We start from the raw sequence: 21,398 nt of genomic DNA, 5'->3' as shown, positions 1-21,398 counted from the left end.
CAATTTGGGTTCGCGTGTATACTCCAGGGAAGTCACAAGAGCAGGCATCCTATCAAAACACATGGAGCTAAGAACCATCGGCATCTATTATATGAACGCTGGGCACGATGGGGGATGTGGTACAAATACCAACCTCTGGATCTGATTAGGTAATGTATATATGTAATATAATAGAAGTTGTTTCCGTTCTGTGTCATTGACCTTCCCATGAGCAGTCCAATGTAACTGTTCTTCCTTTGTGGGATAGAGAAGACCTGTTTTTAATGGTCTAATTGAAGGGACATGGTAGGTCATTATTCTTAAAAGTCATTGTACTGAAGGGTATTTTATTGCAGTAGTGAAGACAAGGTCATTTGCATCAAATAAAAAATGTAAATGCTTCGCAAATCACTTGCATTGCACAAGTGATTCAAATTGATACAAATAACTTCATTTGCATCATCTGCATGATGATACCATTCATCAATTTGACACGAATCATGTAATTAGCAGTACTTTCATAATGTCATCATTATGCAGATTGCAATAGAATTCCACCTAGTGCACACAAACTCTGAAAAGCTGAGGTCTATAAATTTGAGGTTTCTTTTAGTTTCACAACTGTTTGATTGATAACCTTTGAAGTACCTCTAACCAAAAAAATAATTGTGTTAGTCATAGCTGTCTGACAGCGTTTAAAAACATCTATGGACTTGCATTGTATTTTAAGATATTAGTGATTTTTTTTTTTTTTTTGCTTCAAGTTACAAGAAAAGTACAAGAAAAGTAAAAGCGGATAAATTGCTCCAAAATTCCATACTCTGCTAGACTCAGGATAAATTGCAACTTTGGAGGCAGTCCAAAATCCACCTAGTTCCTCAGCCTCACTTGGAAAATCCTGATTTCAATTGTCATCATCTCCCTGCAGGTTCTGTCTAAACAGTTTAATCAAAGCATATTACAGAACTCAAGCATTTCTTTTTCATTTTGTTTTCTTCCTAGGATTTTCCTGTGAGTGCAGGGTCCACTTCTTTTTTTTTCCAGATCAATCAAGTGTTGATCCATTAGTTGCAACCAGAACCTGATGTCATGAGCTGAAAGAGTGATTAGCCCAAAGTCACTCAATTAGCTTTCATGCCTAAGGAGGAACCAGAATTCACAGTTTCTGTCCTGGTTTCTAGCCTTGTGCCTTAACCGCTTGAGAAAACTGGCTCTCAGTTGTTTCTTTTTAACTGTAATAGCTTCAAAAAATTTAGCAAGGGATTCACTGCCCTGTTGCTGAGTGGGCATGGCCATGGTGGATGTGACTAGTCAGCCTCCTGCACCATCGGGGGGGGGGTGTTTTTGCCCTCCCCGGGCTCTAGAGGCTTTCCTTGAGCCTGTGGGAGGGCAAAAATGGCCTCCCCAGGCTCTGGAGGCCCTCTGAAGGCCAGAAATGGGCCCGTTTCCAGCCTTCCTGAACTTCCAGTAGGCCTGTTTTTTCCCACCCTGAGCCTCCATGTGTGCCCTGCACTTACCTGATCCAAAACCGGCTGCGTGGGGACTCTTGGGAGGGGAGAGGCAGGGTGGGTGGGGTCAGCCAGGAGTGGGATTTGGGGGTTCTCTGAACTGCACAGAATCTTAGCTAGACGTTCTCCTGAACCCCTGCAAACCCCCCAGCAGACCATCCCTGTGTAATAGTGATAACCTGTAACTGGTTTTTGTTTTGTTGATTTTATGTATGAATTGTCAAAGCCAATCCAAACAGATAGTCGTGTCCTTGCCCAAATGTCTCTTTCTCTTAATCCTGCCTTTGCTTTATGCAAATTCTAGTTGCCTCCCAATTTATTGATAAACAACATGAATTTTCTTAAATGCAATCAAAAGTCCTCGAATTAGATGTTAAAGTGAAATTTTAAGAAATCCTTCAGTTCTATATCAAAGGTCCTTTCTCTGCCATATTTGATACAATTATGATTCATCTCAACATTTAAAGCAATGGTGACTCTCTCTCTCTCTCTCTCTCTTCTTCTTCTTCTTCTCTGTCTCTCTCTCTCTCTCTTAAATGCAGGCGATATTTTGGAGAGAAAATTGGTCTTTATTTTGCTTGGTTGGGGTGGTACACCGGGATGCTTATCCCTGCTGCACTTGTTGGATTGTTTGTTTTCCTTTATGGGTTATTTACCATGGATTCTAGTCAAGTAAGGTAAGAAGTGAAAGGATACCATATTTAAAAATAAATAAATGGCAAAGAGTAAGCGGTGGATCAGCCAAGGAAATGCTACAGTTTGAAGGGCTGTGGAGCACTCTGGATTCTGTTCCAGAAAAGTGCTCTCCTGCTTAAATATTTATTTATTTCTTACCAGATTTGTATGACTTTATTTGTTTATTAATATAAATATATGCCACCTGTCTGCAACTTTAAAAAAGCAGCTGAGTCTTGACTCAGCATCTTATGGCCGATCTCTGCAGAAATACAGATAGTCTTCAACTAGCAACATTATTTAAAAGTTACAATGGCTCTGAAAAAAGTGACTTATGACCATTTTTCACACTTATGACTATTGCAGCATCCCCATAGTTATGTGATAAAAATTTGGACACTTTTTTTTTTTTAATTTGATTTATATGCCGCCCTTCTCCGGAGAATCAGGGCGGCTTATAATGCGTTAAACAATAGCCTTCATACTTTTGTATATTTATACAAAGTCAGCTTATTGCCCCCACAAACTGGGTCCTCATTTTACCTACCTTAGAAAGGATGGAAGGCTGAGTCAACCTTGAGCCTTGGAGAGATTCGAACCAGCAGTAAATTGCAGGCAGCTGTGTTAATAATGCTTGGCAAACTGACTCATATTTATGACTGTTGCAGTGTCCTGGTGTTAAGTGATCATCTTTTGTGACTTTCTGATGAGCAAAGTCAATGGGGAAGCCAGATTCACTTAACAACCATCTTACTAACTTAAACACTGCTGTGATTTATTTAACAACAGTGCAAGAAAGGTTGTAAAATGGGACAAAACACACTTAACTTATCTCACTTTACAGACATTTTGGGTATAAATTGTGGTTGTAAGTCAAGAACTACCTGTGATTTACTAGCAACTAAAATAATAATTTCCCTTGGCAATTTGTAGATTTGTGCAATCTAGAGTTTCTTTGGAGGGGAGGATTTGAGATTGAATGTAAGGAACTCAAGAGCATTCCTGCCAGTTAATCATGGGAAAGGGCTACACTGTTAGAACTGGAACTTATAAATGTTGCATGTTCACTTCAGTCTAACTTAAATTGTACCTTGTGTGTCTTAAATAATACTTGTCTATTTCAGATCCATAGTCTCTCTCTCTCTCTCTGATATTTTTCTGTTCAATAATAATTTGCAGTGCAAATATGTTTGTATGCAGAAAAAATAAAATTCACTTTAACAGATTTCTCTGCTTTATAAATCAACAAATAAAAGGGTTCGATCATGTGAAGAACTATGTCATATATAGGAGGTTAATATTCAGAATACATTAATATTGTATTCTGCAACTACTTAACTAAAAAATTGCCAGGGATGATACAATGCAGTGGTGCAGGTGACATGTTTTTGGTGAGGCAGAAGATGTAAGATGGTGGTCCAAATTAGGAGATGTTTGCAAAAATATCCCTGAAATTGAAGCCAGTAGGGTAATTGTTCCCTTTGACGTGGGGGAAGAATAGATGGATCAAGGGAGTTTGATGTGGTCTGGAGAACTAAGCATGCAAAGATACCGTGGTGGAAACAGGAAGAAAGAGAGATTGCAAAAGACAGAGGCTATGCCATTTGTTGGGAAGGTGACTTTCCAATAATTCATTCCAATCCTGTTTGTCCCAATGACTTGTCATGTAAACTCCAGTGGTCCTGGTTTATGGCTATTCTTATTTAATGTTTGGTTAGTCTATAATAAAACTTGCATTAACCACAATTTAATTGTGGATAAGAAATCTAACCTTGTATGCGTTGTTGAAATGTGGCTGAGTGAATGGGGAAGATGTACTTTTTTTGGAGACGTGCCCAAGTGAGGTTCACGTGAGGCACCAACTGTGACTGCAGGCAAGGTAGGGAATTTCAGAAATTCTGATAGCTACCAAATTACTGCTCCAAAGGTAGGTGATTGCTATCTGGAGGCTTTAGGGTTTCTGGATGGGGAGGAACATGTTTCAGCTTATCTGTCAGCCCTTTGAAGTAGGTTAGGTCAGGAACAGACCAAGCAAGGATATCAGAAATATTACTTACTTTTGTTCAGTATTTTAACAGAGTCTATCAGAATAACTCTCTGCCTACTCTTAAACCACGTAGAATCAAGGCATGTTGTTTTTAATTTCAGTTTTTCAGTTTCCCATTGTCTTATACATTCTCTTAACTGTTCTTGCATTCCTTCATCAATGTTATTCTTCCCACTCCTCTATACCACCCTGACAAAACCACATAAAAATAAAGCCTCCCAAGTCTGCATATTTTCCATCTTTAATTCTTAATAGGCTTTCTTGTACTTCTCCAGACAGAGTTGATGTGCAATTCTGGGGGGAAGGTGTCTTCTGGACACATAGCTCCTGCTTACACTCATTTTTGGATCAGGACCAATTCATGGTCATTTATGTTTTAGTTACCTCCCATTGTGATTATTAGAGTGTGTTCTATCTGGGGCTGCTTCTGAACAGCATTCAGAACTGTATGTAACTGTAACTGTTCCAGAATATGACAGTACGGCTAACCTTGAAGATATCAAGGTATGAACATAGAACATTAATGTTCCATGAGCTGCATTCATTCCTGAAAAGCTTCTGAGACAATTCAGAGTGTTCACTGTCACCTCCAAAGCCTTACACAGCACAAAGACAATTCATTTTTCTACCATTTCTGACTATCCCACCCATCCACCAAGATAGACATACACCAGGATCTTTCTAGTAAGCAGCATGATCTGGCAGGGCCCAGGAGAAATGCCTTTTCTGCCATGGCATATGCTGTGTGGAACAGCATCCCCCTAAGATTTAGATGGCTGTATATCTATGCTGTCTAATAAGGGTTTAAAGAGCTGGCTTTTCCGTCAAGTGCAAGGGTTGGGTGGTAAGAGATGCCTGTTAACTATTTGCTTTCTGTCTGTAAGGTAAAAGGGACTTCTGGTACATTGGAAGTTGATTGTTATTGCAGTTCTTTTTAATGTTTTGGGATTCTTGTTGTTAGCTGCCCAGATTTGCCGCAACAACATAGGTTGTCTAAAGAAGCAGCCTCAGAATAGAATGACAATTATGAGCATAGTAACATTTTCCCCAAAGTTCCCAATAAATCGTAGTCCCTAGAACGGGGGGGTCAAACTCGCAGCCTACGGGCCAGATGTGTCATGCATTGGCCACACCATCCCTGTTTTAGCGAAGGGGGGGGAGTTGTGATACATCACGTGACGACAACGTGACAATGCGACTTTGACACCCCTGCCATAGAAAGTCATCTGATGATAATATTACAAGTTTCTGAAGGCACTATTGGTTATAGCAGAGTACTGAGCAGACTGAATGTACTGCTAGATTATAGCTTCATTGCTTTGATGCAACATTGTACACCACTAGCTAGCTCCATCTTTTAAAGTGTGCACTAAAGCACGTACAAAGCACAGCTCCCTCTACAAAAGATAAGACTTTCACACAAACTTGAAGAGGGGAGTTTTATTTTCTAGCAAATGCAACTTTGTTTGCTCTGAAAGTTCTGCCATGCTCTGAAAGTTCCTATATTAAGTGAATCTATGTGTATTGTACATATGATTTTTACAGCAATATGTAATTTCTTAAAGTTATGTAAGAGTATACCATGTAGTTAAAGCAAGTCTTCCATCTAGTGGTTTGTGATGACTTTGACATTTAAAAAAGTACCTGAATAATGCAGCTGGCTTTTAGAAGGAATGATGAGCAGATGTTATTGTTATTCACAGCAAAACGTAATTACTTGATCTTAACATAAATGGAGTTATATAGGCATATATCCTAGCTATATATATAGTCTCACATTATGCATGATGATTTGAGATTTCAAACCAGCCAAATGGATAAATTTAGCAGTTAAAGTGGTAAGCATTCTTGTATAAAATAAACATAGCCAGGTGTTTATTCCATATTTAAAAAGCCAAGCATTATTTTACCTATCTCAGCATTAAGTATGTTTTTGTTTAACAAAACATAGAAGCATAAAAGCCAAATCATTAAACAAACATATCAAATTCCAGGATAATTCATTGAAACAAAAGCCATCACTAAGACACTCACACAGTCCAAAAGGCTTGACACTTGCAGCAGTTAAACTAATCTCTAGGGTAGAAACAAGTTCTTTCTCTAATATGGAAAATATGATTTTTATGGTGAATTTTCAAACTCATCTTGGATAGTAAAAATACAAAAAAAAAAAAAAATTGGCAGAAACTACATGTGTAAACAAAGAGTTATTTTTTCTGCTCCTCTTCAACACACAAGAATGAATCATAGTCAAATCCTATTTGAATGATAGGGATGGGTGGATTGACAGCAAACCAATCTGTTTTACGGCATAAATGTACAAGACACTTTCTGTGTCGAAGCGTGAATCAGCCTCGTTCCCCCCCATTCACCTTAATTAGAGGTGAATGGATCTTGTTTTCCATGGTGTATACTCTCAAAGAAAGAAAACCCGAAGTATATATTCTTTGAAACATTTTATTATAAAAGTTAAAAACTAGCTAACTACATCTTACCGGCAGTTATCTCAGAGACGGACAAAGGAAAAATCAGGAAGTTAGAAAAGAAAGAATGTAGACATGTGTAGTAGTCCAATGTCTCACAAGACCAGTCTTATCTCTATTACTACAGATAAGGTTCTCTGGCCAGGCTACCGTAAATCTTAGGATGGAAGCTCAGCTGGCAAACACTTAAGGCAGTGACATTCTGCTCCAGAGGTTTTATTTCAGATTTTTAAAAATAAACTTGATTTTCAAAATGTTTTAACTGCCAAGGGTTCTTGCTTTCCTTAATTTATCAGCAAAAATGCTTCCCCACCAGTGGTGGTATTCAGCTGGTTCAGACTTGTTCAGACGAAAATGTAGTGGCCCCGCCCACTCACCCAGGTGCTATGCTGTCCTATTTAGCCACATTTTCTAAGCCATGCACATGCGTGTAAGCCGCATGCATGAGCAAACTGGTGGTAAAATTATGTGAAACTCCTTCTGTTCCCCTCCAAATTACAGCAGCAAAGCATCTTCTGCAAAGCTCCTGTATAGCTGTATGATCAGTGTCGCAACCAACTGGGTAAAAAGCTGCAGGTTAGACTTTCAAAGACTCAAAAGCAGGGGTGATATGCTCCTGGTTTGGACTGGATTGCCCGATCCGGTAGCGATGGAGGCGGGTGGTTCAGAGAACCAGTAGCAAAAATCCCTGCCCCCCCCACCCATGCCCAGCTGAGCCACACAATCATCAGAGGCTTTTTTTTAATTATTTTTAAAAGCATTTTTTTCTACAACCTCTTCCACCAAAAAAAATGCTTTTAAAAATAAAAAAAAAGCCTCTGATGATCACGCGGCTCAGCTGAGATTGTCAGAGGCTTTTAAAAGCATTTTTTCTACAAGAGGTTGTAGAAAAAATACTTTTAAAAGCCTCTGACAATCTCAGCTGAGCCGCGTGATCATCAGAGGCTTTTTTTTATTTTAAAAACATTTTTTCTACAACCTCTTCGGCTGAAGAGGTTGTAAAAAAAATGCTTTTAAAAGCCTCTGACGATCAGGCAACTCAGCTGGGATCATCAGGGGCTTTTAAAAGAAAAAAAACCTCTGCCGATCAGGCAACTCAGCTGGGATTGTCAGGGGCTTTTAAAAGAAAAAAAGCCTCTGCCGATCAGGCAACTCAGCTGTGATCGTCAGAGGCTTTTAAAAGCATTTCTTTACAACCTCTTTGGCCAAAGAGGTTGTAGAAAAAATGTTTTTAAAAGAAAAAAAGCCTCTGATGAAAAAATGTTTTTAAAAGTAGAAAAAAAAAAGTCACATTACCCCACCACCAGCAAGCCACGCCCATAGAACCGGTAGTAACAAATTTTACATTTCACCACTGCTCAAAAGGTCTGATAAATAATCTGATTCCAAAAAGGCTAATGAAATTACTATGCAAGAAAGAATGCCACTGATTGCTATGCATTAAATGCAAGCCTTATTTATAATGAAATCAAGGTTTGTCTTTTTTCTACTCTAGCAAGCTAGAAAGAATTATCTCTTTGGCAAAAGGGACTGTTTACACCTGTGTCTCTTTGATATCTGTATTATCCAGGAACTACAGCAAAAGAGAATTAGTCTGTCTCTAGAGAGAGAAAGATTTGGGGCATTTTCATGTTGGAAAGAAAAAGAAAACCAAAAGATGTAGCCATTTATAAAAGTTTCAAAAGTGTCTAATCCCCATTCACAGAAGAATAATTTACAGCTGGGTTTAATCTTCATCCGGAACTGTGGGAAAATTCTTTTATATCCCCATAAATGCATAAAGAACCAGCCAGATGATTCCTTGGTTAAAACTAGAATATGACATCTTAGTCCCTATTTATACATATAATGACTTGAATTAACCAATAAAGAGGGCTAAGAGTTCTGGAAATGTTTGATCTTGGATTGAAAAATAAGATCAAAAACTTCCTAATGAATGACTCAAACATGTTACAAAAATTATCTACTTTCTTATCACCAAAGGGAGTGTTGAGATTTTTTGTCTAATTCTACTTTTTTAGGCAATACAAACTGAAGAGTTCTATAAAACAATTTGGAATCCCTATATTCCTCCCTTGGGATGCACTCTTTCCATGACAGTTTTTAAGAAGAATCCAAAACTATTTGTTGACAGCAAAAAAGCTAATGTTATTTTCATCACAATTAAACTCTATGTACTCTTTTGTGTCTGCAGTAAATTTTATTCCACGCCAAACTGAGAGCGAAAAAAATATGTTTCCTTGAAAACTGCAAATGGTGTCAAATACGATCATCAGTGTCCATGTAACTTGCATCTTTTGGGATAACCATTTGCTTTCTTGCATCCCTGCTGTAGCAAAGAGATCTGTGAAGCAAATGAAACCATCATGTGCCCCATGTGTGAGAAGAGTTGCACACTGCAAAAGCTCAATGAAAGCTGCATCTATGCAAAGGTAACTGGTTTTCCATGACAATTGGTTTTTGTTTCCCAGAGGGCTTCTGTGAGCCCAACAAGGTGGGCTAAAATAAGAAACCAAGGCCATGTAGGTCAGGATTAGTCTTATTGTAACAGCTGTGATACTGTAACTGAATCTTACAAGTCTGAATGTGCTTCCCTCTTTCTCTCACTCTATATTCTTGTGAGTTCATAGAGTGAGATTTTGGGTCTCCCAGCACTGGAGGCTTTCAAGAAGAGTGGACTGGACAGCCCTTGTCTAAAACAATATAGTATCTCCTGTTTGTGCAGGGAATTAGAAGAGATTACCTCCAAGGTTCCTTCCAACTGTTATTCTATATTCTATGTTCTAACTAGGCAGGAGCTAGTCTGAGATGTTTCCTCACAGTACAATATTTTCTTGCCCTGGGCTCAAACCCCTCTTATCTGACCTTAATAGTGGCTCTTCCTCCTGTCCCTTTAAGCCATTCGCTCCCCTCCCCAGCTTCCACTGAAAACTATTCCTGTTATAGTTTCCTCCTAATACCCAGAATCGCACTGATCTTTAAATAGCAGTCAATCATGCCATTTCATTGTGTACACTATCTCACAAGAATCATAGGGCTGGTTGACAATAAAATGTTTGTGATAGAATCTAAAGGTAAAGAACAATCTGGATGGGTCACTGGGACCAGAGGTTTAGTCTTCTGAGTGTTCAGACTCATGCTGGGGCCCATCCCCTAGGAAAGTTTTCTCTCTCAGCAGAATGTGTGCTTTGGGCTATTCTATGTGTCGTATTTATCAGATTACACCTCCTTCCTAGTTCACAATCTGAGGGAGAGGGAAGTATATTCTTGTTTGTTTGTTTGTTTAACACATAAAATAGCCCAAAGCACACATTCTGGTAGAGAAAAGTTCCCTGAAGATGGCCTCCAGCACAAGTCCAAAAACTTGGAAAACTAAACCTCTGGTCCCAGTGACTGACCCAGATTGGATTCTGCAACAATATCCTGGGACACGTATATTTGCCTTCATTTATAAAGACGAGGTAGTCCTTGTCTTATAACAGTTCATTTAGTGACAGTTCGAAGTTACAATGGCACTGAAAAAAGTGATTTATGACTGCTTTTCACCCTTTTTTGAGACAGCCAGTAAGTTATTTATAGACAATCCTGCTTTGGATAATAAATAGTTCGTACATATTTTAGCTCTTGATTAGCTGATTCCAGAATCATGTGATATTACTGCTTCCAGTTACTTATCTGTATTGTATACTTCTTGAAAAATGTGTACGATATCTGTAAAACAAATCTTGATTGCTTCATCAGTTGGCAGAAATCTGTGGATTTATTACTTCCTTTTGAAAATCAAGACACATATTTTTATCAAATCGTTGCATGCAAATTCTATAGTCTATAGCAACCAAAACCAGATAAATCATTTTGCAATCACATATTGTGGAACTCACAATACAAACAAATTAAATTGATATTCTAATACCCAAGGAAGGAGTGGTTACCTGACCTAGAAACCTCATTTCTATTTATGGAAAGCAAAAATCGGTGTGGAGACACATAGGTGAAAGATGGCCTTGCGTCCTTTGGATTCAAAACCATTGTATCTGCTTTATCTAGTTTCACATATCCCCTCCCAATTAGACTGGACCCAATCAAATTAATATCTTTCTCAAATTGAAAACAAAGTGAGCCTCTTGTTTGTGACTCAAGCCAAGCAGTTGAAGCTTATGAGAAACTAATTGCATAACTGTAAATCAGTTCATGAGCTCACTAAAACTAGGGCAAAGTCAAAAGCCTGTGGAGAAAAATGTAGGCAGATCAGATCTTTATGAACACAAGACATGTGATATCAAGAGGTTTCTCCCTTGCTTAAAGGAGGCAATTTCAAAGAGCAGGTTTGTGGTAAAGCAGAATCAGAGCAGATCTGCATCCTTTGTATTGATCAAATTCAAAATCTCAACAGATACTGTGTCTTGCCAAGGATTTTAATTAAATATAAGATGTAATCCTACTGTGTATATAATACCAATCTAATCTGAAAACAGTCAGAAAACACGTATATAATTTATCACTAAAGTGTACTCTTATCTAAATGGTGCACTCCATTTGCACCTTCTAAAAGACCATCCCTAAATCATTAAGAGTATAAGAGTGACTCAGCCTTGTGAGACCAGAAAGGAACAATGATTTAATTAATTGGCATGCCGACAATCAAAAGTCTGTTGCTTAGGAAGCTGAGTGGTAGGTTATGGAATCCTGTTTATAGAACGGTTTCTTTTAGATTCTGACATTTTTGTAATTGGCCTAAAATGAATAATGTGATAGTGCAGATAGTTTTTTGAAGTATAATGTGCTTTATTTTTATAGTGCTAATGTTCTGTAACTATTGCTCAGAGCAGCCTACAGTAATAGAATTTTCTATTTATCATGAATTTATGGATAATCCCCCCTTAACATCCACTCATTCAGTGACTATTCAAAGTGATGGTGTTGAATAGTGAGATTTACAGCCAGCTCTCATAAATGCAGCCCTTGCTGCATTCCTGTTATCACATTGCAATTTGTATGCTTGACAACCGGCTCACAATTAGGATGGTTATGATCCTGCAGTCACATGATCACCGTGCACAATCTTCTGTGCCAGCTTCTGACAAGCAGTCAATGAGAAAACCAATAGTCCCAAAGGTGTTTTTTTCAGGAGACCACTGGACTTTCTTGTTTTTCTTTGAAGATGTTTTGCTTCTCATCCAAGAAGCTTCTTCAGCTCTGGCTGGATGGTGGGGAATGTTCCCCATTCCATTCCCCACCATCCAGTCAAAGAAGCTTCTTGGATGAGAAGCAAAATGTCTTCAAAGAAAAACAAGAAAGCCCAGTTGCCTCATGAAAAAGCACTTTTGGGACAACCGTGACCTGGATGTGAGAATCTCCATAGACACTGAGAAAACCAATAGAAGGTTGTAAATGGTGACCATATGATATAGTGCTTAATGACTATGTGGGATTCATTTAACAAAGGCCACAACTGTTGTATGTTGGCACAATCACATGGGGTCATACTTTGCAACAGCATCATATAGCGATCAGAGTTGCCAATCCCAATAACCACTGTTAAGCAAGGGTTACTTGTATATCTGCTAAGCAGGGCAGGGGTGAAATGCTCCCGGTTCTGACCGGATCACCCGATCCGATAGCGATGGCGGCGGGTAGTTCAGAGAACCAGTAGCAAAAATCCCTGTGCACCACACCCCCATGCCCAGCTGAGCCGCACGATCATCAAAGGCTTTTTTTTTTTACTTTTAAAAGCATTTTTTCTACAACCTCTTCCGACGAAAAAATGCTTTTAAAAGTAAAAAAAAAAAGCCTCTGATAATCGCACGGCTCAGCTGGCTTTTCAAAGCATTTTTTTTCTGCAACCTCTTGGCTGAAGAGGTAGTAAAAAAAATGCCTTGAAAAGTCTCTGATGATCCCAGCTGAGTTGCCTGATCCGCAGAGAGGTATTTTTTAAAAAGCCTCTCTGACGATCCCAGCTGAGTTGCCTGATGGCCGAGGCTTTTCAAAGCATTAGAAAAAATGCTTTGAAAAGTTAAAAAAAAAGAAAGTTGGCCCACCCAGTCACATTACCCCACCACCACCAAGCCATGCCCACAGAACCGGTAGTAACAAATTTTACATTTCACCCCTGAAGCAGGGAATACCTCAACCCTGTCCGAGACTGGTCCGAGAGAGTGACTGGACCAAGTTCACTCAGTGGACCACTGAAATGGGACTCCCTCCATTTCTAGTGCAATACTTACACAGCCACAATATCACCCTGCCTCTCTATAATAACAGTAACCACACACAGCTGGAGAGGTTCTGTAAAATATGCCTTTATTTCTCAAAGTTGATTAATTGGCATATGAAGAAGGCCTTTTATGCATTTAGATGTTTTTATTTATTGCTTGGAAGCTACAATTTACTCCCTTGAGAGCTGTGCTTTGTCCCAGTCTCTGTTTTCTGGAAAGGAATCAAGACCTTCCTTTGCAGCCAGCCTTTTCTGATGGAACTAATTTATAATAATTGAAATGTGGTTAAACTGTTGTAATTGTTCCTGTTTTACTGTGAGATTGAGTTGGTCTACACAGGAAGGAGGGAAAGCCATACAAATCAAGGAGCAAACAAATATGATCTGAAATGGGGAACTGCTTCTTTAAAATTAATTGCAATTATTATTTTCCTGATATTTGAAATTCATGGCCCCATTTTTTTCCCCACAAAGTTCCATAATTTTGCTTCAAGAACTGTCCCAGAACAAATTACTTCAAATTACTTATTATGTCTGCATAATAGATTCTGTATACTGTATATCTTGAAGATTGCTCTGCATTTATGATATTAATTTGCACAAACAAGCAGAGAAAGATTTTTAAAAAAAAATTAAAAGAAATTGTACTATGTTTGTATAGCTGAGGCTGAAGCTCAATAATTTGTTATAACTTTCACCTTTTGGGCTGTCTTAACATTTTGAGTAGTTTCATTAATAATTTGCATAATTTCTTTTATTACTTTTTTTCCTCCTAAGGTTACATACTTATTTGATAATGGAGGAACTGTCTTCTTTGCCATTTTTATGGCTATATGGGGTAAGTTGTTCCTGTTTAATGTTAATAATGTAAAATAACAGAAAACACTATATAGTCAGTGGACTTAATAGTTGAAGTAAAATGTAATATGGAAAATTATATTTTAAAACTATTGGCAGGCTTTTGGAACATACTGTATGTCTTTATTGGGTACATTTGCTTTACATGTCTGGAATCTATTTTTCTACAATTAGGGATGAAGGAGCATAAAATTTAAAGGAAATTCTGCCATATATATTCATTGAAGCAAATTTAGATATTCAGTTTTAATGAATTTTACAGCAGCACAAAGAATAGCATTATTTCCTAGCATATAACTATCCTCTAAGGCAGGAGTGCAAACTTTATTTCATTGAGGGCCGCATCAGGGTTGTGTTTGTCCTTGGGGCACTGGGTAGGTGTGGCCAAGGTGGGCGTGGCCAGAGCAGGTATGGCCATCTCAACATCACTTGTGTTGGGGGTGCCTGCGGTGGCTCTAGCACTGTGCCAGCAAAAACGGAACTCAGGAAGGCCACGTGCGGCCCTCCTGAGATTCATTTTCACTGGCAGAGGGTTGCAGGAGGCTGTCACAACCGAAAATGGAGCTTGGGAGGGCAAAGGCAGCATGGGCCAGTCCTTCCCTGTTTCCAGAGCAGCCCTGTGGGCTAGATCTTGACTTTGACACCCCTGCTCTAAGGAAAAAAAACTGCATGTGTAAAACAATATATGCTACTGAAATTTGATTCAAATAACATTAACTTAAAAAAAAAACCACCAGTGTCAGGTAATCTGCATTTAGAAAAATGTCTGTATTCTGTATGAGAAAATGTCAAAAGATGAAGTCAGTCCCTGATGGAATTCTGCCTGACTGCTGACACTGGTGGATGATGAGCATATAAACTGTATGAAAAGCGCATAAATGGCTAAAAAACAAAATTAAAAAATAAAATCAGAAAGATTTATATTGGGGGAAAAGAAAGCAATTGTAACTATGGAACAGTTAAAATGTTGAACTTTTTACTGATACTACACGGAATCTTCTTTGAAATGAGAAGGACACATGTAAAGGTGCAAGAGAGATAGGGTATGTGATGGTACAAGTAGGCTTCAATTAACAACGACAATTAGGATTGGCAACACCATTGATAAGTGATATGGTGATTAAGCAAAACACCACATGGCCACAAAGGACTTACGATATCTGTCCCACTGCAGTTGTTAAGAGAATCATCAATGTTTGTTAATTGAGATATCACATGATCATGATTTGCGATTTCACTGCCGGCTTCTCCATTGACTTTTGATTTTTGTGAAGCTTACAAAAATGTGAAGCTCACATGACCTCAGGATGCTGCAACAGTCATAAATACACATTGAATGCAAAGTGCCCAAATCATGTGACCACACTGCAAGTTTGAAGACCAGTTGTAAAAATCATTTTTTCAGCACTGACATAATTTCAAACAATTATTAAAGAAGGCAGTGGTTTATCAAAAATATATGAATAGCAAAAGGAACCAAGCAAGTGAAATCACATTGACTTCTTTCTGCAAGATTGGGGACTTCAATTAAAACATTTTGAATGAGCATCCAGCAGCCAGTAAACCCTTGCAAGAACAGTCCCCTGTAAGATTCTACAAAACTGGGTTAAAATCTTTGCCTCTTTGAGTTCTTATCACTTCTTCTTTATCTAAGAGCTGAGGTGGTGCAGTGGTTAGAATAAATTACTGCAGGCTACTTCAGCTGACTGCTAGCTGCAGTTCAGCAGTTCAAATCTCATCCTTCCATCCTTCCGAAGTGGGTAAAATGAGGATCCAGATTGTTGGGGGCAATATGCTGACTCTGTAAACCACTTAGAGAGGGCTGTAAAAGCACTATGAAGCCGTATATAAGTCTAAGTGCTGTTGCTATTGCTGCTATCTTGCATTTAGCCTGCGTGCTCTTTCCCCATCGTTACTTTTCTTCTGATTTCTGACTCTTGGCATCTCCTAACTATTGGGGTCCACACAATATGGCCAAACAAATTCAGAATAGTGGCCACAACAATATCATGAAAACTCCTTCCATTTTTTATGCTCATTAGGTCCTCCCAACTGTCTCACTTATGTACTAAAATTTGTGTGTACACACAGAGAGAGTCTTGCTATTCCTTGACATGCTCTATATGCATGCACTAAACAGATAACAAGAACAAGACAACCACTTTTCAGACAATAAATCAAATTTGTGCAGAGAAGAGTCAATCAAGCTGTCCCTTCCAGATTTTTTGCCTTGTCTTGAAAAATATCTGTAGGAACTAAATAACTACCAGAACGAGGCTTGAGAGAATAATAAATTTGTCTATTCTTCCCTGATTTCTTTCATGCAACTTCCACAAATCTTCCTGTTTTATCCAAGGTGCTTTTTAAAAAAATGGTATTTCAGTATAGGAAAAATAAATGAAAATTGAGTCACAAGGTACCAGACATTTATTTTACTATGTGACATGGTTAGTAGACAATGTATTTATTTTTCACATTTGTAGGGCGTCCCTTGGCTTTGGGGTTTTCAGAAGAGCATCTTGTTCTCCTTCCCATTATATCACAGCAGTGGTGAAATCCAATTTTTTTTTCTACCGGTCTGTGGGCTTGGTGGGCGTGGCAGGGAAGGAGACTGCAAAATCACCATTCCCACCCCACTCCAGTGTTGCAGAAAATTAAAGGAGTCGGATTTCGAAATCAAGAAAAACTTTTATTTTGGCCAAAATACTGTTCAGACAGAAATATATTCATCTAACATCTGAACAACATTCTGTTAAAGACACACATTCTTATAGTCTCCAAAGCAGCAAAACACGGAAATATATGAAATCAGTCCTAATGGCTAGGCCCCTTGTTGCTGGGCAAAAAGGCTGATTCATGCTGATCCATGTGGTTTTTAGTTCTGCATTTTGACATGAAAGGAGAACATTAGCTAAGTCTGCGGTTTGACTTTTTGAACTCAGAAACTGTCTCTTACAATAACAAGTCAAGGGACCTTTAGAGATCATTCAAGCCAAACCTGTATTATTTCACTCTTATATCCAAATTTCACTTTACGTCCTACTTTACCAGGGGAAGGATATTGCAAAATCTCAATTTCCAGCCCATTCTGAGACCAGCCAGAGGTGGTATTTGCCAGTTCTCTGAACTACTCAAAATTTCCGCTACCGGTTCTCCAGAATCTGTCAGAACCTGCTGGATTTCACCCCTGTATCACAGGCACAATTGCTGAACAAGGAGGGAAGGTTTCTCTGTGGCTCTTCCCAGCTTTTGCAATTATTTACCAAAGAGGTTGAGCTAGTTTCACTTCCAGGCTGTTGTTCTCCTTGCAAACCCAACATTTATTCAGGCAGGAGTTTGACCTTTCATTGTTTCTAAAATCAAGAAACTTTAATTGATTAGGGGTGTGTGTATGTCTTTGTTTGTTTTGAATTAGGTTTAATTATAGTCATGTACTTTAGCTTCATTTTGGCCAGGAAGACAATTATAATACAGTAAATAAATATTTGCATTTTGTCCTTCCATCAAAAGGCCCTTACAATACATGAGGTTATGCAATTCATCTTCCCCTCAACCTTGCAAAAGAGATTAAACAATCTAACCAGGTGAACAGATTAAGCTCTCTAGCCTAAACACATACCTCATTTTATGTAATAAAGCATGTTACCCATTCCATTCCAGAGACTACCCATGTGTTTGTATGAAAAAGAACAACAATATTATCTGGCCAGTCATAGGAGCCATCATCTGGAGTAGTTTCTGTGCTATTTCTTATGGTATAGAAATAAATGTATCTCCCCAATACAGTTTCATAAAAAGAAGCTTTTGATCCAAACTACATGTTCTACAAGAGTTAAAAAGATGTGGCTGTTCTTACAGATCTATCTCTATTTAAGTATTACTGCTGTTATTGTTATTGTGGTGTGTATTTACATAAAATCCTCTGCTTTGTTTCAATTTTATAGAACTGATAGAGAAAATTTGTTTTTTCCAAGTCTGGAAACTAGTGTAAATGCAAGCGACATGCTTCTTTTTAGTTATATGACTTTAAATTTATGTATTTTTTTCTTGATTTGATTTCTAAACCAGCTTTATTTTGTACAATTCTAGACAGGGTATATAATCCTCCCAACTCCCATTTTCCCCATAACAACCACCCTGTGAAATAATTTGGGCTGAGAGTGAGTGAGTAGCCCAAAATCACGCAGCTGTCTTCCTTCCTAAGGATGAACTTTCCTAATTCCTAAAGATTTGGGGTCTTCTGGTTAAGCATCTTAACTCTACATAATTGGTCTTTCTAAAGGAGAAATATTTTATATTCAAAGTAATTATATAAAATTATAAATTACAATTATAATTTTGATGGAATTGAAACAAGTGAACTGGTATGGAAACAGAAAATGAATTGCCAATTGCTATAGTATCAACTCTAATACGTTTAGAGTTGGGGACAAGAAATAGCAGAAGATTATGATGTTGTTTCAACCTAGAAAATGGAATCCATTGCCATTAGCATCTGCATCTGAAGGAATATCAAAATGCATTTTAACACGGTAGCACAGGGGTTAGAGTGCAGTACTGCAGGCTACTTCTGTGACTGCCCTTCAAATCTCACCAGGCTCAAGGTTGACTCAGCCTTCCATCCTTCCAAGATGGGTAAAATGAAGACCCAAAATTGTTGGGGGCAATATGCTGACTCTGTAAACTGCTTAGAGAGGGCTGTAAAGCACTGTAAAGCAGTATATAAGTCTGAATGCTATTGTTATTGCTATCTTTCCTCCTCACCTCCAATTCTCTAGCATGGATTCCTGTGAACATCTGGATTCCCACCCACTTTGATGTTATGAACCAAGATTGATTCTTGACAAAGGCAAAGTTGAAACTATTAGTGTGGTGTGGCAAAATAAGAAGCATAAATAATCTTGGTTTGGTAACTTAGAATACAATCCCTTTTTTCTTCCCTTTAGGTAAGATCAATTCTGAGAGAGATTTTATTTTATTTTTGAAAGGCAGCTTGTTCTTATTACATTTTCTATGTACTCCTTTTATTAATTTGGCTCATGTTCTGAAGAAATGGAAGTCTTAAAATGATGGTGAAACAACAGGACAAGAAAGCAAATAGACACACCATTTTAAGATACTATAAAGACAGTAGTTTATAAAACATTTTGAGTATATGCCCTTTTTGCTTGAAGGTGTTCAAGTGCAACCTTTTTTGACAAAATTAGTTTTGGACAGGAAATGCTTTCCCAAACAATTTGAAATGATCCTGATATAATATGTGCTAAAATATGACTGAAAATAGACCCACAGCACAGCTTGCGCCCAGCAAAAAGGGTTGGCTGTAGTTTAGTGCAAATGTTTTGAACAGCAAAACCAGAGCTTCAGGGAATAGTACATAATGACAGAAACCAGGGCAAGCCACTAAAAGGCAAAACCACAGTGACATATGATACAAACCTGTCCTTACATGCTTCCATCCTGATGCATGATGCAACAGTACATGTGTTGCGGTATTTGTGAATGCTGTTCTAAGGCCCAAGAGGAGCAAATTTATTCTACTGAAATACAAATCAGGTATATTAGTCTAGCTTCCCTTTGAGACTTAGTTTATCTACAAAAAATAATTAAAAGCCTTGAAGTTGATTATTCTTCTGTACAATTAAGTAAGCATATGGTTTATATCTTAGGCTGCATTATAACAACTGGGCAGCATTAACAGAAGGTTAGAATCAAGATCATGTGAAGTATAGCTTTATAATGCCTTAGTAAGACCACATTTGTAATATGGCACACAGTGTTGGTCACCATAATATAAAAAAGTCATTGAGACTCTAGAAAGAGCACAGAGAAGAACAACAAAGACGATTAGGGACTGGAGGCTAAAAGAGATTAGGAACAGTTGCAGGTATTGAGTATGTACAGTTAATGAAAAGAAAGACTAGGAGGTGATATGATAGCTGTGTTCCAATATCTAAGAGGTTGGCACAAAGAAGAGAGTCAACCTATTTTCCAAAGCACTTGAAAGCAGGACAGGAAGCAATGGGTGGAACCTAATTAAGGAGAGAACTATCCTAAGAACTATGGAGAAATTTCCCAACAATAGAGCAATCAATCAGTGGAATGACTTGCCTCCAGAAGTTGTGGGTAGGCCAACACTGCAGGTTTTAAGACAAGATTGGACAACCATTTGTCTGAAATGATATAAGGTTTCCTGTTTAAATAGGGAGTTGGACTAGAAGACCTCCAAGGTCCTTCCAACTCTGTTAGTCTGCTAACTTTCTTTTATTTCCAGCCTGATGTGCTACAGATGAGCTGGAGCTCCAAGTTCCTTGAATTCCCAAATAGCCTGCAGTTTGGAAAGTTGGGCAGTTACAATTCTAGCATATCGAGGAGACATCACTTTGGTGAACATGGCTATTGATTTTAAACTGACCTACCAATAATAATTAGATAAAGGTAAAGGTAAAGGTTCCCCTCACATATTTGTGCTAGTTGTTCCCAACTCTAGGGGCGGTGCTCATCTCCGTTTCAAAGCTGAAGAGCCAGCACTGTCCGAAGACGTCTCCGTGGTCATGTGGCTGGCATGACTAAACACCAAAGGCACACGGAATGCTGTTACCTTCCCATCAAAGGTGGTCCCTATTTTTCTACTTGCATTTTTTACATGCTTTCAAACTGCTAGGTTGGCAGAAGCTGGGACAAGTAACAGGAGATCATTCCGTTATGCAGCACTAGGGATTTGAACCGCTGAACTGCTGACCTTTCAATCGACAAACTCAGTGTCTTAGCCACTGAGCCACCACGTCCCTTAATAATTAGATAGTTATGTAATTTATTTATTATATAATATAAAAGAAAATTAGGGTGCTCTGTTACAATGGGAAAAAAAACTACCGTATTTTCCGGCGTATAAGACGACTTTTTAACACATGAAAATCTTCTCAAAAGTCGGGGGTCGTCTTATACGCCGGGTGTCGTTCTCCTGTAACCAGGCAGACCAGCCTGAAAGGCTCTGACGAGCCTTAAATGGCTCTGGCGATCCCAGCTCTGGCGATCCCAGCTCTGACGATCCCAGCTGAGTTCCCTGCAACTCAGCTGGGATCGCCAGAAACCACGTAAAAGGAAAAAAGTTTTTTACCTTTTACTCTGAGGATCCCAGCTCTGACGATCCCAGCTGAGTTCCCTGCAGCTCAGCTGGGATTGCCAGAAACCACGTAAAAGGAAAAAAATTTTTACCTTTTACTCTGAGGATCCCAGCTCTGACGATCCCAGCTGAGTTCCCTGCAACTCAGCTGGGATCGCCAGAACCATGGCTCTGACGGTCCCAGTTCTGACGGTCGATCCCATCCCAGCTGAGTTCGCTGCAACTCAGCTGGGATGGCCAGAGCCATGTAAAAGGGAAAAAGTTTTCCCCCTCCAGCTTGCTTACCTCAGCTGCTAGTCCCAAGGCTTGCCTTGCTTTGCTTGCCTGAATCTATTCAGGCAAGCAAGCAACTCCCTGCCTGCAATCAAGCAAGGAGTTAGTTGTGGACTTCAACTCCCAGAATTCCTCAGCCAGCAAAGCAAAGCTGGCTGAGGAATTCTGGGAGTTGAAGTCTACAAGTCTTAAAGTTGCCAAGGTTGGAGACCCCTGTTCTATTGGGTAAGTTTTT

At 38.7% G+C, this 21,398-nt stretch overlaps 1 protein-coding gene across 1 annotated transcript in view; it reads left to right on the top strand.

The window, feature by feature from the left end:
- LOC139327657 (anoctamin-3-like) overlaps positions 1–21,398 on the top strand; it is a 75,152-nt gene that overhangs the window by 22,086 nt on the left and 31,668 nt on the right. Inside the window, exons 7-10 of the mRNA XM_070957544.1 lie at positions 28–149; positions 2,030–2,164; positions 9,028–9,124; positions 13,684–13,744. Of these exons, the coding sequence (XP_070813645.1) occupies positions 28–149; positions 2,030–2,164; positions 9,028–9,124; positions 13,684–13,744 (415 nt within the window). The remainder of the gene's footprint in view (positions 1–27; positions 150–2,029; positions 2,165–9,027; positions 9,125–13,683; positions 13,745–21,398) is intronic.

Source organism: Pituophis catenifer, unplaced genomic scaffold, assembly GCF_029215685.1.
Source record: "Pituophis catenifer annectens isolate HBS135680 unplaced genomic scaffold, rPitCat1.0.hap2 SCAF_1, whole genome shotgun sequence".
In the NCBI taxonomy this organism is placed as follows: Eukaryota; Metazoa; Chordata; class Lepidosauria; order Squamata; family Colubridae; genus Pituophis; species Pituophis catenifer.
The sequence above is the reverse complement of the archived record's forward strand: the minus strand, read 5'-3'. Positions and strand labels throughout refer to the sequence as shown.